A 17,807-nucleotide genomic window follows, 5' to 3' on the forward strand; every position below is an offset into this window, starting at 1 on the left:
CACATCCAAAATAGACTGAATCTTGCCCAAAATTGCCAGCATTTCTCTTGCCAGTGGAAGAGGAGTGGGGGACGGAGGGACATCTGCGGGTGTGCCACCTATGCAACTTCTTCTGCCTGAAGCGGCAGCTTCACCTTGCCTAATGACTGGGCCGGCTCTGGCCGATCCTTACGTTATCAGAATGGCACCAATGTCTGGGCTGGACAGGAGTCCAAAGTGGTCGGGGAATGTGCAGGCAGGGGAGAGGATGTGCAAGCTGGCAAATACGAGGACAATCATGGGGAAGGGGCCCACAATTGGTGGGGTTCTGTGCCACCCATGAGGCAGGTGCTGTGGAAGTGGGGACCCAAGGGGAAGAGACCAGGCAGCCTGAGACAGTCGGGACAGAAAGGAGGCGGGAGAAGAGTTGCAGGGAATCTCAGAGGCGGAAGAGGCTGCCGTGGTCTCCGGGAAAGCCATGCCTTTGGAATGTCTCCTATCCTCCCCTCCGCGGTCTCTACGCACAAGGCGGGGCTTGAAGGGATGGGACTAGCTGGAATCGCTGAGAGTTTGCGCAGACCGCCTCAGACAAGGGGTTTTTGGTAAGCTGAAAGGGGCTTGGTTGCGCTGTTGCTTCAACTGTCTGGACTGAAGACCAGAGAGAAGACTGGTCTGAGACCAGAGAGAAGAGACGGTGGAAGAAGATTGGAAGACATTTAAAGAATATTTGAAAAAAAATATGTTAATATTTAAATCTTAGAATAGCTTCGGAAGTGGATACACGCTGTAGGGTTAGAAGTAGAAGATAGTGTATTTTAAAATAGTATTATTTGTAAGTGATAAAATGTGAAGATTTTTAATGGTAAAAGTAAGTGTGATTAAAAAAAATGGTTAAAAATTATGATTATGTAAACTGCTAAAGCTGAGGTAAAATGAAAATCAGATAGGGGGGACTTGGGGAAGCCCACCTAACAATGTTTAGAAAAAATAAGGCAAGAATTTGTTTGTATTGTTTGTTTTTCCGTTTGCGTTGTTTAGTTGTGTTATAAAATGAATTAAAAAATTGGGGGGGGGGTCAACTGTCTGGATTGGAGTGTGGGACTGCAGAAGTAGATCACCTAGGCAGGTGGTGCTTTGCCAATAAAGAAATACACTTCCAAAAAGCTTTTCCTCGTTGGGCTGGGTGTGCTCGGGACAGCCGCCCGTCTTGCAAAACAGTCCCTCATAGCAGCTTCTGGGATTGCTTGCAACACAGCAATAGCAAAAGCCCAGGGAGAAAAAAACAAGTCTCTAACCTGGTGTCAGCAAAGTTGCCAGGCGGGTTTTGCTGGGGAGAGTCAGTGCTGAGCTAAATGGACCAGCGGCTTGTCTCGGTATGGCACAACCTTTCCTTGTGGCATTTTGACATACCTTGTGCCTGTGTGTTTGGGACTTGGTGTGACCAGGTGTGGACTTACAGTAATAATAATAATGTTTATTTCAGGGGGAGAGTCATATTGGGGGAAGCCTTTCAAAGATGAGTTCAAGCCCAACCTGTCCCACACAGGACGTGGCGTCCTCAGCATGGCTAATACCGGACCCAACAATAACAAGTCCCAGTTGTGAGTAGTTGCTTGGCTCTCCTCTATCTCAAACCCATTTAAGGAGCATGCAGAATTCTGTGAAAAGCTTGGGGCTGGGTCTAACAGATTCACCCTTCACAGCCTCTCTTACCTGTTTTTAAGGCTTACGCGATCCTGTTACTGCTTTTAATCCTCTTGTTTGCCCTTTGCACAATTCTAATTTTCCTGTAAGCAACCTGAAAGGCTGTTAATGGAAAGGTAGAATACTTGTGAGGAATCTGTCGTTTTACCGTGGGTTGTTGGACTACAACTCCCATCATCCACAACCCATTAACCACACTTACTAGGGCTGATGGTAGTTGTAGTCCAACACCACCAGGATGGGGAACCCCTCCCCTAATTTTTTGCCTTCTGGCTTCTGTCTTTGAAATTCTCCAGGGTGTGTGTGTGTGTGTGTGAATTGAAATTGAGTATAACAGAGACAATACAGATATAGCGGCAGTTAAAAAATATATATTAAATCTTGATCACTAAAATATAACCTAGAATTGTCATTTGAAACCTTAATCATTTTGGTAGTACAGCTTGTTCCCTACGTTTTATGGCAGTCGCACAGAATTTGGCCACCCTTAGCGTGATCTCTAGATCCTTATCCTCTACCAGGAGTTTTAGACATTGAAGTTCGGACCCATTTGGAGATTTTTGTATAACAGGAGTGATAAATATCCCCGTAGAAATGGCAGCGTAACCAAACATGAGAGTATATATATATGAAATATTGATGTGTTCTGTGGCAGGTTTGTAAGGTCTGTGTGTTTTTCCCTCTCTCCAGCTTCATCACATTCCGATCCTGTGCATACCTGGACAGGAAACACACAGTGTTTGGAAGGTAAAAGAAACAAGTTTATTGCAACATACACCATGTTTTCCTATGTACTTGGGCAGCAGATAAATAGCTGGTGTAGTTAGAGTGGTTAGGACTGGGGAGACCTGCGTTTGATCTCCAGCTATGCCACAATAGCTCCACTGGAGAGCCTTGGGCTCATTCCCTGCCTTTCAGTCTAACCCGCCTTGCAAGGTTGGAGGATGGATGGGGACTTCCGGGTTAGCACCTCCGGTAATGGCTGAATTCCTCTGACTGGGAGGAATTCGCTTCGTGGAAATTAGGGTCTGACCGCCACGGCGAAGGCGGGGACCCACAAAAAATCACAGGCGGGTGAAGCCTGTGAACGTGGGATTCGGCTGGCACCTTTTGCGCCTCCCCTACTCGCGGGGAAACCCAGTTTCCGGAGCGACGTGGGGTGAGTGGCGTGGTGCTGCGAATTGACTGCTTCTTTCATGGAGTGAAGCCGCATTGCTGTTGCCGGAGAGCGCTGACTTTTTCCTGTGGACAATTCGATTTTAAAACAACTACCTGTGAGTAGAACGGAAAATTGGATTTTTAAACGTCTTAATTTGGTGCCGAAATGGGGAGGTTTCAAACAGGAAGTCTGCCTCCCCCTTTTGTAAATAGACTGGAGCAAAACAAGCTGCAAGCTAAAGTCTTGGAAAGCTTTCCATAAAGGATTAAACTTCCATCGGCTAAAATCATCAAACCCCCCTTGGAAGCAGGAGGAGAGGGGGGAATTTTTAGACTGCACAAGCCTGCAGGAGAGAGTGAAGAAAGTCAAATTACCACCGCTCTGAACCTGGAAACGGGCTGCTAGTAGGACTGAAGTTTTGGATATGTTCATTGACTGTGAATAGATCGTTTGTTGACAGTAAGTTAAAGAAGAGAAATACATTGTTTCCAATGTCTCCTTCTGCGTTTAAAAAGGAGTAAATTGAAACTAACTTTATTGTTTGAATTGTGCCTAAAAGGATTGATACAAATAGAAATTGTTTCCCCCTAGAGGAAGCCTTTGAAATTGTTACATGAGCTGAGTGGGGAATTTCCAGCTGTAAGACAAGACCGTGAGAATCTGGGATTGACCTTGGACTGTTAAGAATGTTGACAGAAGAAGCCTTAGTGGTTGCACTATGTAAGATTAATGACTCACTGGAACAGCTCCATAGGAAGACGGATGTGACGATTATAAAAATTGATAACTTGGAACAAAAAGTGACTAATTTTGGACAAAAAGTGAATATTAATACAGAAACTATTCAGGAATCGATACAGGGATCTACCTTGACATGGCAAATTGAGGAGAAGGCGGGGGAGAAAGTTGTTAGAGCCCCAGCCTCACAGATGCAATTTGATGACTATAAGTGGATGCCTTTTATGACGGAATCTAGAGAAAGCCAGACTTTGAGGATTGGAGCTCCGCTTGGACTGGAGAAGGAAAGTTGGATAGATCCCTTCATGCAGGGATTCATTGACTTTTGGAACTTGGACTTGGGCCAGGAGGAGACTGGAGTAGTGGGGACTGCTAGACTTGGAGGAACTTTGAAATACGGCTGGAAATACATTGTGAATTTTAGTTTTAATTATGGAGATCTGGCTGATTTGTCAAGAAGGAACAAAAACATTGCTAGGTGGGAATTTCCTCGAGATTTACTTTTCAGCATCAGAGGAAGGAAAATAAGAACAAGATCAGGAGAAGACAAAGTAAAGTGCATGTATAAACATGAAGAAGACTCGCAGAAGGGACTTGGAAAAGAGTTAAGAGCCTCGGACAGAAGATCACCAGGTTGATGAACTATATGGAATTGACAGAATTGACTGGCAGAATCCGAGACCAGGAAGAAGAGACGGTGGAAGAATATTGGAAAAAGTTTAAAATCTATATATGGAAATAATGTAAAATTAATGAATGTTAGAAAAATGTTGGAAGGAAATTATATGGCTTTAGTAGAAATGCTTTTAAGAATTAAGCATAAATAAGTATTATAATTTTAATGGAAAATAAGGTTGAAATATGTTAAGATAATTATATGACAGAAAATAGAGAAAGACGGAAAGGATTAGCTGAAACAATAAAAATGGAATACAAAAAGGGAGGTGAGAGGAGGTCGATGAAACAAGGGAATGAAAGAGAGGATATTGAGATGGTATGATGTGTGTGTTTTGAATTGTTTTTGCTTTTATTTTGTTTAATGTGTTAATGTTGTGTTGTGTATTGTTTATATATTGTATTGTATGTTTTTTTTCCTTTTATTTTTCTTCCTTTTTTGTAAGGTTTAAAAATAATAAATATTATTTTTTTAATAAAAAAAAAAAGGTTGGAGGATGGATGGCGGCTAACAGATTGAGGTTGAATCCTGACAAGACAGAAGTACTGTTTTTGGGGGACAGGGAGCGGGTGGGTGTGGGGGATTCCCTGGTCTTGAATGGGGTAACTGTGCCCCTGAAGGACCAGGTGCGCAGCCTGGGAGTCATTTTGGACTCACAGCTGTCCATGGAGGCTCAGGTTAACTCTGTGTCCAGAGCAGCTGTCTACCAGCTCCACCTGGTACGCAGGCTGAGACCCTACCTGCCTCAGACTGCCTCGCCAGAGTGGTGCATGCTCTGGTTATCTCCCGCTTGGACTACTGCAATGCACTCTACGTGGGGCTACCTTTGAAGGTGACCCGGAAACTGCAATTAATCCAGAATGCAGCAGCTAGACTGGTGACTGGGAGTGGCCGCCGGGACCACATAACACCAGTTCTGAGAGATCTGCATTGGCTCCCAGTACGTTTCCGAGCACGATTCAAAGTGTTGGTGCTGACCTTTAAAGCCCTAAACGGCCTTGGTCGTTTAGCCGATCGTTCAGCCCGGACGCTGAGGTCCAGCGCTGAGGGCCTTCTGGCGGTTCCCTCATTGCGAGAAGCAAAGCTACAGGGAACCAGGCAGAGGGCCTTCTCGGTAGTGGCGCCCGCCCTGTGGAACGCCCTCCCACGAGATGTCAAAGCGATAAACAACTACCTGACATTCAGAAGACATTTTAAGGCAGCCCTGTTCAGGGAAGTTTTTAACGTGTGATATTTTAGTGTATTTTTGGTTTCTATGGAAGCCGCCCAGAGTGGCTGCGGAGGCCCAGCCAGATGGGCGGGGTATAAATTATTATTATTATTATTATTATTATTATTATTATTATTATTATTATCAGCAGATGCTGGCTTCGGATTTTGGGGAAGGGGAGACTTGAGCAAGAGTCCTTGCAATTTTTATTTACCGTATTTTTTGCTCTATAAGACTCACTTTTTCCCTCCTAAAATGTTAGGGGAAATGTGTGTGCGTTCTATGGAGCGAATGCAGGCTGTGCAGCTATCCCAGAATCCAGAACAGCAAGAGGGATTGCTGCTTTCACTGCGTAGCAATCCCTCTTGCTGTTCTGGCTTCTGAGATTCAGAATATTTTTTTTCTTGTTTTCCTTCTCCAAAAACTAGGTGCGTCTTATATAGCGAAAAATACGGTATGTGCCACGTTTTCTGAAAATGCATCCCTCGCTCAAAGCGGTTCCCATGGAAAACAAAACAGAGCACCAGTCTAAATGATGTCGCATTTATTTATTTATTGCATTTATATCCCATTTTTTCAACAAAGAGCTCAAGGTGACGTGCAAACTTCTCTTGCTCTCCATTTTAACGCCAAACCAACCCTGCAAGGGTAGGTTAGGCTGAGAGACAGTGACTGGCCCCAAGTCACCCCGTGGGCCTCAGGGAATTTGAACCCTGGTCTGCCAGGTCCTTGTCCATAATAAAAAATATCACTGGAGCATCGCTGGGGCTTCTGTTGGCCCTTGGCTCGGAAGCTGCAGCCAGACCAGAATGCAGCAATTAACTGACTGGCTGGTTCTCCCCTGTCAACACTGTCAGTTTCCATTTCTTAGTGCAGAAAGTATTGATCTGTGATGTGTAGAGATCTTTCCTATTCTAATTCATTCAAGAGGGTTCTGGAAACAAGCAGAAACTTCATGATGTTTGGGTTATTCCTTCAGAGAAGCTGAGTACAGCAGGCTTAAACTGGTTCCGTTATCTCTTCTGTCAAGGTCACGCTGACTATAATAATAAGGCCAGAAGGAGCCCGGGTTTCACTTTCCTCTTTCTATCACTTTTCCTTCTGGTGTGGTGTTCTGTACACAGTATGCTAAAGTGTTAAGGTTTGTTATAAGTTATCGTAAGTTTAAGTTAAGTCTGCTGCAACTGGATTTCTTACGGACAGTGCCAATCCTGAATGCATTGGATTTGTGACCATTATGCTCATTTGCCTTCAGTAGCAGTAAAGCTCTGCTGGATGAAATACAATTGCCTCCGATCTATTTTTGGGGAATCCTGCAACGTGTTTTAAGTTTTTACTCTGCTTACTATACATTGGAATCTGCTCTGGATCACTATTGAGCAGAATTCAATGACAGACACCAGATAGCACCTCTGCTGAGGGAGCTGCCCTGGCTGCCAATCTACAACCTGTGAGGTAGGTCAGGTTGAGAGACCATGCCTGGTCCAAGTTCGCCCAGTGTTCTTCATGGGCATGTAAACCAGGGATGGGTCAATGGTGGCCCTGCAGACATAGCTGGACTACAACTCCCATCATCCTGGGCCACCAGCCATGGTGGTTGAGGCTAATGGGAGTCACTTCAAGTCATTGCGTAACGAATGCAGTGCGTTATGTATTTTGCTGCACGCACTGGAAATTTGCAAATGAATCTTTTGAGTTCTAGGCAGCCCTAATATCAACCTTCAGAATTTGGCTCCTCCAGCTATAAAGGGTGCCATACTTCCGATCAACATCTTAAAATACTCTCCCCCCCCCCCCGTTAAACACAGATTTGCCAAGCGGACATGTAGATTTTTCTTGCTCAGGCAAGTCCCCTTCCCCCCTTCCTTCTGCTCCGTGTTTTCGTTTCTCTCCCTAAAGCATTCCAGATACTTTATTTATTTTATTTTGCATTGTCTCCTGAGCAGGAAACTGTGTTTTGCCTTGGGCCCCGGCCAGCACAATATGGCAAGCTGCTTAATTGATGTAATTTAGGAGCAAGAGAGAAAAACACACAAGTGGAAAGGAAAACGTCTCAGGCAGACGAAGGTCTCTCCCTGAATGTAGGGATAAGCGTAGAGACTTTGGGGCCTTGACAAGGCCTGGCCTTAGTGGTGCGTTTCCTTTTGGCAGCTGTACAAATAACAGCATTCAGAATTGGTAATTAGTAATAATATGAATCATAATAATATTATTAATACCATTGAATATGAATATGAACCCTAAAAAGGGTTCCCCCCTCCCCCCCTTTTTGGAGGCAGCCAGCATGTGATATTCTGGATTTTTTGGATTATTAAAGCCCAATTAAAATAAAGATCCCCAATAAGAAAACTTGAGTTTATTTGTGAGAGAAGGCTTCATGACTTAAATCGGGGGCAATTAAAAATGTAGAGCACATCTGTTGGGTGAGCTTTGTGTCTTCAGCGTTGTGTAAAGGCTTCTTCTGTTGCTGTCAACCTGAAGCGTCGTCATTAAAAGGAGCTGCTGCTGTGAACTTGCTAAAGCACATAGAAACCATTTGTGAAACAGCTTGGTGGAAAGGCTCACACCCCTAAGTCTTCTCCCTAGCCTGGTCAAGAAGAGATTAGGACCCTATCGACTGATCTTTGTGTTTTCATGCTGCCTTGCAGAGGACTGAACCATGTGTCATTCAAACAGAAACTTGAGCAGGATTATTTCCTTCCACTGGGTGACCAAAGTTTGTGGTAGTTGCTGCTCCCTAGGGCAACTTTTTTATAAATTTTATTTAGAGCGCCTTTGCGTCGCTTTTCCAGTGTTCAAATCCTCTTCCAGATAGCGACTAAAATACATGCAACATCATGAAAATCTAAAATAACAGGAAAAGCGAAAGTAGTCGTGTTGGCCTACAACAAAAAATCACAAAGTCCGCGTTACGGTGATAGCTCCCCCCCCCTTTTTAATTTTTTAAATAATTTTTATTAAGTACAAATTAGAAAACATACATATTTACAACAAAAGAAAATACAAAGGAAAAAGAAAATACATATAACCAAGGAAAAAAATTAGAGAATACTTTGCCTCTTTTTCATATTTACAGTTATTTATACCTCTATAAAATGCTATTCACAATAAAGGAGTGAAATGAAAGATAAGATATCAGAAAAAAGAAAAAAAGAACAAAGAAAAAATAAAGAAGTAAAAGAAAAGGATCATAGGTGAATTTTTTTTAAGTAGATGATAGCTTTATGAAGGTGACAGAAATGTCGCAAATGTTTTTGGAACGATGCGGTCCGCCCCCCTCTTCCTCCCCACTTTGTTTTATCCCTCCACTCAGATTGTCTATTTTTCTTTTACAGAGTGGTCGGTGGCTTTGAGACGCTGACAGCAATGGAGAACGTGGAGAGTGATCCCAAAACGGACCGACCCAAGGTAGCGTCACCTGCAGCAACAGGTTACTCGCCTGTGACTTCATTGTCCTCCGCCACTCCTGCGCTTGAGTGCACTTTAAGCCCAAAGTTCAGGAGTCGTGGCACTGATCCGTGGAGCGCACCATATACTTAACCCACCCTCTCGTCTCCTTTTGTCCCCAGGAAGAAATAAAAATCACGTCGACGACTGTTTTCGTTGATCCATACGAAGAAGCAGATGCTCAGGTGATGATGGAAACTTGGACATATAAGCAGGCTAGCACAGAGAGCCACTCAAGCAGGAAATTAATTTAATACCTCCCTAGGCAGCCCTTAGTTCTGTGTGTGTGTGTGTGTTTGGTTGTGTCTGCACTTTTGAATTTGAAGAAAACCTGACTTAATCGGATTTTATTTATTTACAACATTTGGGCGTGACATGCCCTTTAGGCAAGATTGTTTTACAGTTTACTTGCTTCTTTCTGATTACCTTTCTCTCTTACCTTCCTCCCCCCTCCCCCCATGAGCTCAAGGTGGAGTACATAGTTCTGCCCCCTCTGTTCCATTTAATCCTCCTAAAAAGTGTGGACGATCCCATCTTTTGACTATTTTAGTTGTTGATTTTCTGCATTTATATCCCACCTTCTTCTGCGAGGAGCTCAAGGCATGGTTCTCCCACTCCTCATTTAATTCCCCCACAGCAAACCCTGTGAAGGGGGTCAAGATGAAAGGCAGTGACTGGCCAAAGGCCACTCAAGTGAACTTCATTGCCGAGTGGGAGGATTTGAACCCTGCTCTCTCAGGTCCTAGTCCAGCACGCTCACCGCTTCGCCACGCTGGCTCTCGATATCTAGATAGATGGCCCTCTGGTCTGTTTGATATCGTGCCTTTTGGGACCTTACCTGCTCTTGTGTCTTTTCCCCCCTCCTTCTTCAAAGGTTGCCAAAGAGAGAGAGAAGGCCCAGCAAGAGGAGGAGGCAGCCAAGGAGAAGACCAAAGTCGTTGTCCCAAAAAAGGAGCAGCACATTCCGAAGACGTACCGGGAGGGTGTCGGGAAGTACATCAACATAGCTGCAGCGTGAGTTGCGCGACTGAACTTGAGAAGTGAAACTGCTCCGCATCTTTGTTACGTAGGCAAGATCAGACTGTTTGCCTTTTGGCCCCCAGTATTGTCAACACGGGTGGCGCTGTGGGTTAAACCACAGAGCCTAGGACTTGCTGATCAGAAGGTCGGCGGTTCGAATCCCCGCAACGGGGTGAGCTCCTGTTGCTCAGTCCCTGCTCCTACCAACCTAGCAGTTCAAAAGCATGTCAAAGTGCAAGTAGATAAATAGGTACCACTCCGGCGGGAAGGTAAACAGCATTTCCGTGTGCTGCTCTGGTTCGCCAGAAGCGGCTTAGTCATGCTGGCCACATGACCCGGAAGCTGTACGCCGGCTCCCTCGGCCAATAAAGCAAGATGAGCGCAGGAACCCCAGAATCGGCCACGACTGGACCTAATGGTCAGGGGTCCCTTTACCCTTTACCTGTTGTCAACTCTGACTGGCAGCACACTCTCCAGGATATCAGGGAGGGTGTCATGTGCAACCTTCAAAAGCTGAAGGTGTTGGAGATGGGAATGTGTTCAGGAGGCGGCGAGTGGGGACAAGAGTAATTATTATTATTATTATTATTATTATTATTATTATTATTATTATTATTATTATATTTATATCAGTAGTGTTTGAGTAAAACAGTGAAAGTGAGTAGCTGTCAGGCTTCAGGGACTTGGCTCCCCCCCCCAGCAGTAGATAAGCAGAACAAAGCGATAGGAGTCTCTTACCAATTAGAAAGTTTACTGAGCACAGCAAGAGAACAGAGAATCCATTGCTAGGATGAAGGTGCTCCCAATTAAGGGTTCCACCCACATCCCCCCTAGTCACCCCCGTCACTTCTGCATCTTGCAAGCTGATCTCAAAAGCACTGTGCTTTTTCTGAGCTTCCACCTTATCTGCTCTCCTTAGCCTTAGGCTGAGCGGATAGACGCTTTCCAGTGAAAGTGAATCTGTTAACTCTTTCTCTCTCATTCAGTTCTTCTCATAGCTCAGGGGTCAGCAACCTTTTTCAGCCATGGGCCGGTCCAGTGTCCCTCAGACCTTGTGGGGGGCCAGACTATATTTTGAAGGGGGGGGGATGAATGAATTCCTATGCCCCACAAATAACCCAGAGATGCATTTTAAATAAAAGGACACATTCTACTTATGTAGAATTCCCGGACCGTCTGTGGGCCGGATTGAAAAGGCGATTGGGCCGCATATGGCCCACAGCCCTTAGGTTGCCTACCCATGTCCTAGCTGTTCACCACCCAGTTCTTCTGTCTTCTGAACTATGTCCCTCTGCATTCCACTGTTCCAAATCTGTACTGTCCCACTGCTCCTGGGAAGATTCAGGATCCTGTTCAGGAGCAGGAGGAGGCTCCCACCGTTCCTCCTCATTGCTGCCCTCCTCAGCACAGTCCCTGACATCAGCAGGTTATTTTCTCTCTCAAGCACACAAAATAAGAACATTTCCTGTCTCGTATCACAAGTTTTACTACTACTACTACTACTAATAGTAAATTTTATTTATACCCCGCCCTCCCCAGCCAAGGCCAGGCTCAGGGTGGCTAACAAGTAATAATAAAAACAAGTTGAATGAAAACAATTTAAAAACAAGATTAAAATACAACATTAAAACATTAAAATGCAGCCTCATCACAGGAGGAGAAAGGAAAAAGAAAGAGGGGGAGGGGATCAAATCGACTCCAAGCCAAAGGCCAGGCGGAACAACTCTGTCTTACAGGCCCTGCGGAAAAGAATCAGATTCTGCAGGGCCCTGGTCTCATGAGACAGAGCGTTCCACCAGGCCGGAGCCAGTGTTAAAAAGGCCCTGGCTCTGGTTGAGGCTAATCTGACTTCCTTAGGGCCCGGAACCTCTAGGGTGTTGCTATTTATGGACTTTAAGGTCCTCCGTGGGGCATACCGGGAGAGGCGGTCCCGTAGGTACAAGGGTCCTAGAAACATACTTTTAAAAGAAGGCAAGCTGGGAATCTAGGACTTATGGTTCCTCCATCGCTGTAGATGCCCATCTCTGGATGGAAGGAGGCGAATGGCAGCTGAGTGGAGCTGAAGGGGTGGGCCTCCCTGTCTCCCCTTTCCCTCATGATAGTGTTGGCTCAAGGGTTCATCCCAGTAAATCACTATAAAGTATTAAAATGCCTGGAACGCTTTGGGAGGTTTGCAGAGGAGAGCCCATTTTCACCAAAGTTCCTCCTGCCTCTTTCTCCTTCCCTTAAAAAATAAAAGGCGAGCGAATGAGAGGAAAAAAACTTGAGCGAGTGAACGAGAGAGAATTGATGGCAGTTACCCTGATGTGATCCACTTTAGATTAGACTAGAGCCCACCAGTTGAAGACAAACAGCCTGAGGCGAAGGTGTGATGTTTCTTTGACCGATGTTGCTTCTTGCCTCTGATACGAAGCCCTGCCAGGAGCCCATTGAGTTTAAAATTGCTTTTTCTCCTCCAGTCTTGGTTTGCCATGAAGATGCGGAGGGAAAATAATTGATGCCTGTTCGCAGGGAGTCTGGCTCCTCTGGTGTGCTTCTCTTTCACTCCTCTCTTCCAGTCTTAAGTTCCGTTTTTTAAAAGGGGAGAGTGTGGCTTGATGCGAGGAACATTCGGAGTCCATAGCCTGCCCCCCCTTTGGGCACTTAGTCATTAGACGACTGTGAGTGTGAGCAGGAGATGGTGGCAGCCTCAGGAGGAGTCAGGAATAGCAGGGGTGGGTGGTGGTGGGAGCTGAAGGGTTTAGCTGCTGCCTTTCCTAGGAAATCCAGCGTTGCACACAGATCAAGAGTTCCTAAGCACTGAAAGTGGGACTTGGGTGGCGTTGTGGGTTAAACCACAGAGCCTAGGGCTTGCCGATCAGAAGGTCGGCGGTTCGAATCCCCACAACAGGGTGAGCTCCTGTTGCTCCTGCCAACCTAGCAGTTCGAAAGCACATCAAAGTGCAAGTAGATAAATAGGTACCGCTCCGGCGGGAAGGTAAACAGCGTTTCTGTGCACTGCTCTGGTTCACCAGAAGCGGCTTAGTCATGCTGGCCACATGACCCGGAAGCTGTATGCCAGCTCCCTCGGCCAATAAAACGAGATGAGCGCCACAACCCCCGAGTCGGGCACGACTGAACCTAATGGTCAGGGGTCCCTTTACCTTTTAAGCACTGAAAAGATTACGATACCCCATTTGTAATTCAAAATGAACCCAACGAGAAATGGAAAGACAACTTTTTACTTTTTTGAAACGACAGGAGACTTGATGCGTGTGCCAAAATGCATATGTATTCGTGTTATACGCAACCCATGAATGGGATCTGATTTCATAGAATAGTTTGTAGAGTTGGAAGGGTCCCCGAGGGTCATCGAATCCAACCCCTGCAATGCAGGGATATTTTGCCCAGTGTGGTAGGACTCGAACCCATGACCCTGAGATTAAGAGTCTTGTGCTGTACCAATTTCCTCACAGTCTTTAAATCTACATTGGTAGGATGGCTCCTTGGTTTCTTTTTTGGTTTGGTTTCAGTGGGGATACATAACGATAAAAAGAGAACAGGGGGAAATGGGGAAAGACGGCGCAATGGCGTATAAGGAAGTCTAACAAAGTTCTGGTTTTCACCATGATATCCATACTGGTGCTTTTAAAAAAATACTAAATCCTTTCAAAAACTTCTCAATTTGTGTGTGTGTTCCTGCTTCGCTGGTGCCCTAAGCAACTACTTTGTCTGCCCATTGGGTAACCCAGCACTGCTTGCTCCCTGAGCAAAGGCACTAAGAGTAGGATGGAGTGTGAGACAAGAGCAGCCTCAACTTTGCAATACATTGGGGCTTCCAAGGCCAGCTGGTATTCTTGGCCATCTCAAGGCCAACACCCACCCAGACTTGCTAGCCACACGGAGGTCCAGCTCCGAGGGCCTTCTGGTGGTTCCCTCACTGCAAGAATTAAAGTTGCAGGGAACCAGGCAGAGGGCCTTTGCAGGAGTTGCATCCCTGTAGAATACCCTCCCATCAGATGTCAAGGAGATAAATGACTGTGCAACTGAAGGCATCCCTGTATCAGGAAGTTTTTAATATTGGATGTTTTTATATTTGTTGGAAGCCTCCCAGAACAGCTGGAGCAACCTAATCAGATGGGTACAAATAATAATAAAATTATTGTTACTATTAGTCGAAAAGCAGGATATAAATCTACGAAATACATAATTTTTAAAAAGCAAACAGTACCTCATGTTTTTGAGCAAGAGAAGAGGTCAGTACTCTGCTGTTGAGCAGATGGCAATGGGGACTGAGACATAGCTAAAGGTTAGAGCCCAACCTTTCCGCTTTGAAGGCGGCAGGCTCAATCCCCAGCATCACACTAAAAAATGAATCTCAGGTGGACTTTTTGTGGGGGACTCCATCGAGTGTGCTGCTGATGGGAGTAGACCAGCATTTGCCAACTTGCTGCCCTCCAGATGTTTTAGGCTTCAACTCCCATCAGCCACACGGCACAACTGCTGTGGCTGATGGGAGTTGTAGTTCAAAACGTCTGGAGGACTCGCAAGTGTTCAGATGCTCCACTGGACAGTACGAGACTTGGGTGAACAAGGCGTCTTACTATACAGAAGCTTTATGTGCTCATGGGAAAGCCACGCCCACACCGTGGTTTCACTGGGGAGGCCCAGATTCACACACCCTGTGCAGTAACAGAACAGTACCGAGTGACCAGTCACCCTTTTTCAGCCTAACCTGCTTCACAAGACGGTTGTGAGGATCAAGAGGAGGGAGGAGTGCTGCTCTTTGGATTGATGGGTGGGGCAGAAGATGTAAATAAAAAGGGCTGCCCTCCATCCTAGCTGCATGCACTCAGAAGGAAGTCCGGTTGAACTCATTGGGGTTCATTTCCCCAGGCGGGTGGGGTTAGGCTCGCAGCCTGAGCCCTGACCAGTGTGGTTTCTGTTACAGGAAGCGAGTGGCTGAAGATGATGGGCCGTCCACCAGCACAGCTGCCAAGAAAGAGAAGAAGAGCACAGGCTTTGGGGACTTCAGCTCCTGGTAGGGACCAAAAACCCAACCGTAACCAAGCCTGGACTCTGGACAGAGAAAGCCCAAGTTGTACATCTCTCCTGCAGCAGGCAAAGAAAACGAAACCCAACCAGTCCAAGACAATTTCCTAACATGGTTTAAGTCAGATTTCGTTGGCCTTTCTCTCTCTCTCGAGCCCTTCTCAGGAAGAACCGCTTTGCTTTTTCCGTGAGCTGCTGTGCTCCCTAATTCGAGGAGGACTCTTAATGCATTGTTGCTCAGTAGATTTATCAGCAGAACACGAGAGGATGCTAAAAACAGATGAATGAGTGAGGTTCTATTCCCGGCTTAAATGGGTAATTGCCAGATTTCAGAGGAGGCGGCGAGAGCATTAGAGCTGTACCCTTGTTGCAGGAGACACATAACCCTTTACGCCTTCCCAGTTTTAATTTGTAAACACCGCCTGAGCATCCGCCCTCCATTTCACACCACCCACTGCACTGTATGAGAGCAACCTTACTGCTGCTTAGAAGCATCCACCCCTTCTCTCTGTGGGCTCTGGGATCATAACAGAGCTGCAGCTGTCCAGCGTCCTCTCTCTTAGGAATACAGCTCTGAGCTACCAGGTTTGACGGAGGGATCTGCATCAGTTCGGTTCAGAACTTCTGCTTGCAGGCACAAATTGAAGCTCCACTGTCCCCCCTCGTTTTTGATGTGCAGCATGAAGAGGTTGCAGCCCAGTTAGGACACAGAAAAATGACCTCTCACTTTAAGAAGCACAGGGACCAGACTGGAGGGTTTGCTAACTCCTTTGCCCACCATTTTTATCATTTGCAAATTCTCTCCAAGTGCTTTTGACCCTTTGGGGTGACCCTTAGGAGGAGAATCAGCTAGAAGATGCCATTTGGAGAGGAATCAGTCAGCAAGGAGCAGTTTGAGCCTTCTCTCTGCTTGAAGCTAGCCCCTCCTAAACCTACTATCCCCATTAACAAAAATGGCTGCCCACCAGTCACCGTGTGCATTTCTGTGCAATCCGCATTCTGCCCTTTCTGCTAAATACGGGCAGAGTTAAGGTGTGTCTGGAGCCCCACATTGCTTAGAAGCATTGGCTGAGTGAATGCCAAATGCCAGTTTATAGTCCAATGGAGACAAGTTTGCTTATGTATATATGTATTTCTATTTTCATATAATTCAAAAATTATATTTATAGGTAAATAAAAGAAGCATCCCCACCACCACCACCGGCACAAATATGTGCAACTTTTCTAGCTGTCTGGATTGCAGGAAATCAATCAAAAGGGCTTGCTGTTAGCAGGAAGTTGTAATAAAAGAAAGACGCTAGCTAGACTGTCATTGATTACATTTGCTTTTACTCATTGGTCTTGTTCACATGTAACAGTAAACCGTAGTCAGTAATAAACCATGGCTTACTCTGAACAAGCAGTGTGCTGCTAAGTCACTTCCTCTCTGTTCTGCCTTGTCCCCTCTGGGAGAAACAAACTGAGTGCTGATTCTAACATAATACTGAATCAAGTTTTGTGGTTCATTTCTCCCCTAGACTGGCAGGGTGGAGCAAAAGGAGTGAACTGGTTTTGGGCACCAGAAGTTGCTAATGATGGGTTACTGTTATGTGCTACCTGGGTCAGTATCCAAAAGCAGTGAAACCACCTCTTGGCGAAAGTTGCCCAAATAAAGTAGCCAGTCCTCCACTTCCGATGTACAGACCACACCCTCCCTGGGAGCCAGCCTAGAATATTTAAATGATCTTTGCAGACTGAGCAACAGGGATTGCTGCTAAAAGACTGGCTCCAAATTCCATCCACTAACAACCATCATCATAGCAGCACCCTGGCCAGACACATTGGAGTATTTACTTCTACTGCTTGGACTGATCAGCTGACATCCCTTGGCAAGAAGTGAGGACCTCTTGCTTGAGAAAATAACTTTTTATATCGCAGTACCACCTTGTTTATGGAGAAAGAAAACATCAAGTCCCCTTGACACAAAATTGTAGCAGGACAATTTCTGTGATACGGTTTTTCCCCCCATTAAAGATTTAAATTTTCATTTGCTTCCTGCTTTCCCGTTCAGTTTTTCCGGGACCCTGCCAAAACTCTTTTGTTTGGCTTGCCAGGAAATGAGTCACCTATATTTTCTAAGATTCTTACTGGAGCCTTGATTTCTTTTCAGGAAATGGTTTGCAGCTCTATAAGGAATTCAGCCTTGTTTGAAAAGATGAACATGGAGCCTTCAGTTTATTTGCTGTGTGTGTGTTCAAAGCAGAGACAAGAAGTGTCAACAGCTGGCCTTCTGGGTGGCTGGTGTGAGGAGCCTAGTACACCAGAAAAGTCCACTGCCTTTAGTCCAAGCTTGTTGCTACTGTTTACTTAAAAGCTATCTTCTTCTTTAGTGATCACTCGTAGCCAAGTAAGATTGTCTTCCATGAACACGGTTTTAACAGTGAAACCGTGAGGGACTGTGGAGGCCAATTCTGGATCCACACATCCTTCCACAGTGGGGACATAGGTTTCCGGGCGGGAGTTGATCATGGTGAGAGTTTGCCAAGCGTACCTTCCTCTTAGCACATTTCTCCCTTTTGTCCTGAGTTCAAGCATCTTCAAAGCCCATGGCAGCTTTGGTCAAGGCTGTTCTCCAATTGGAGTGCTCACAGGCCAGTGTTTCCCAGTTGTTGGTGTCTATACTAGATTTTGTAAGATTTGCCTTGTGAGAGTCTTTAAACCTCTTTTGTTGACCACCAGCATTACACTTTGCATTTTTAAGTTTGGAATACAGTCATACCTCATGTTGCGTCCGCTTCAGGTTACATGTTTTCGTGTTGTGTCCCACGGCATCCCAGAAGTACCGGAATGAGTTACTTCCAGGT

General features: G+C 45.6%; 1 protein-coding gene across 1 annotated transcript in view; it reads left to right on the forward strand.

The window, feature by feature from the left end:
- Positions 1-16,995, forward strand: part of PPIL2 (peptidylprolyl isomerase like 2) — a 76,029-nt gene extending 59,034 nt beyond the window's left edge. The window contains exons 15-20 of the mRNA XM_081174973.1: positions 1,463-1,580; positions 2,374-2,430; positions 8,802-8,874; positions 9,036-9,098; positions 9,788-9,927; positions 14,864-16,995. Coding sequence (XP_081031099.1) covers positions 1,463-1,580; positions 2,374-2,430; positions 8,802-8,874; positions 9,036-9,098; positions 9,788-9,927; positions 14,864-14,957 — 545 coding nt within the window. The 3' untranslated portion in view covers positions 14,958-16,995. The remainder of the gene's footprint in view (positions 1-1,462; positions 1,581-2,373; positions 2,431-8,801; positions 8,875-9,035; positions 9,099-9,787; positions 9,928-14,863) is intronic.
- The last annotated feature ends 812 nt before the right edge of the window (positions 16,996-17,807 follow it).

This window comes from Podarcis bocagei (assembly GCF_964188305.1).
Source record: "Podarcis bocagei genome assembly, chromosome: 16".
Taxonomy (NCBI): Eukaryota; Metazoa; Chordata; class Lepidosauria; order Squamata; family Lacertidae; genus Podarcis; species Podarcis bocagei.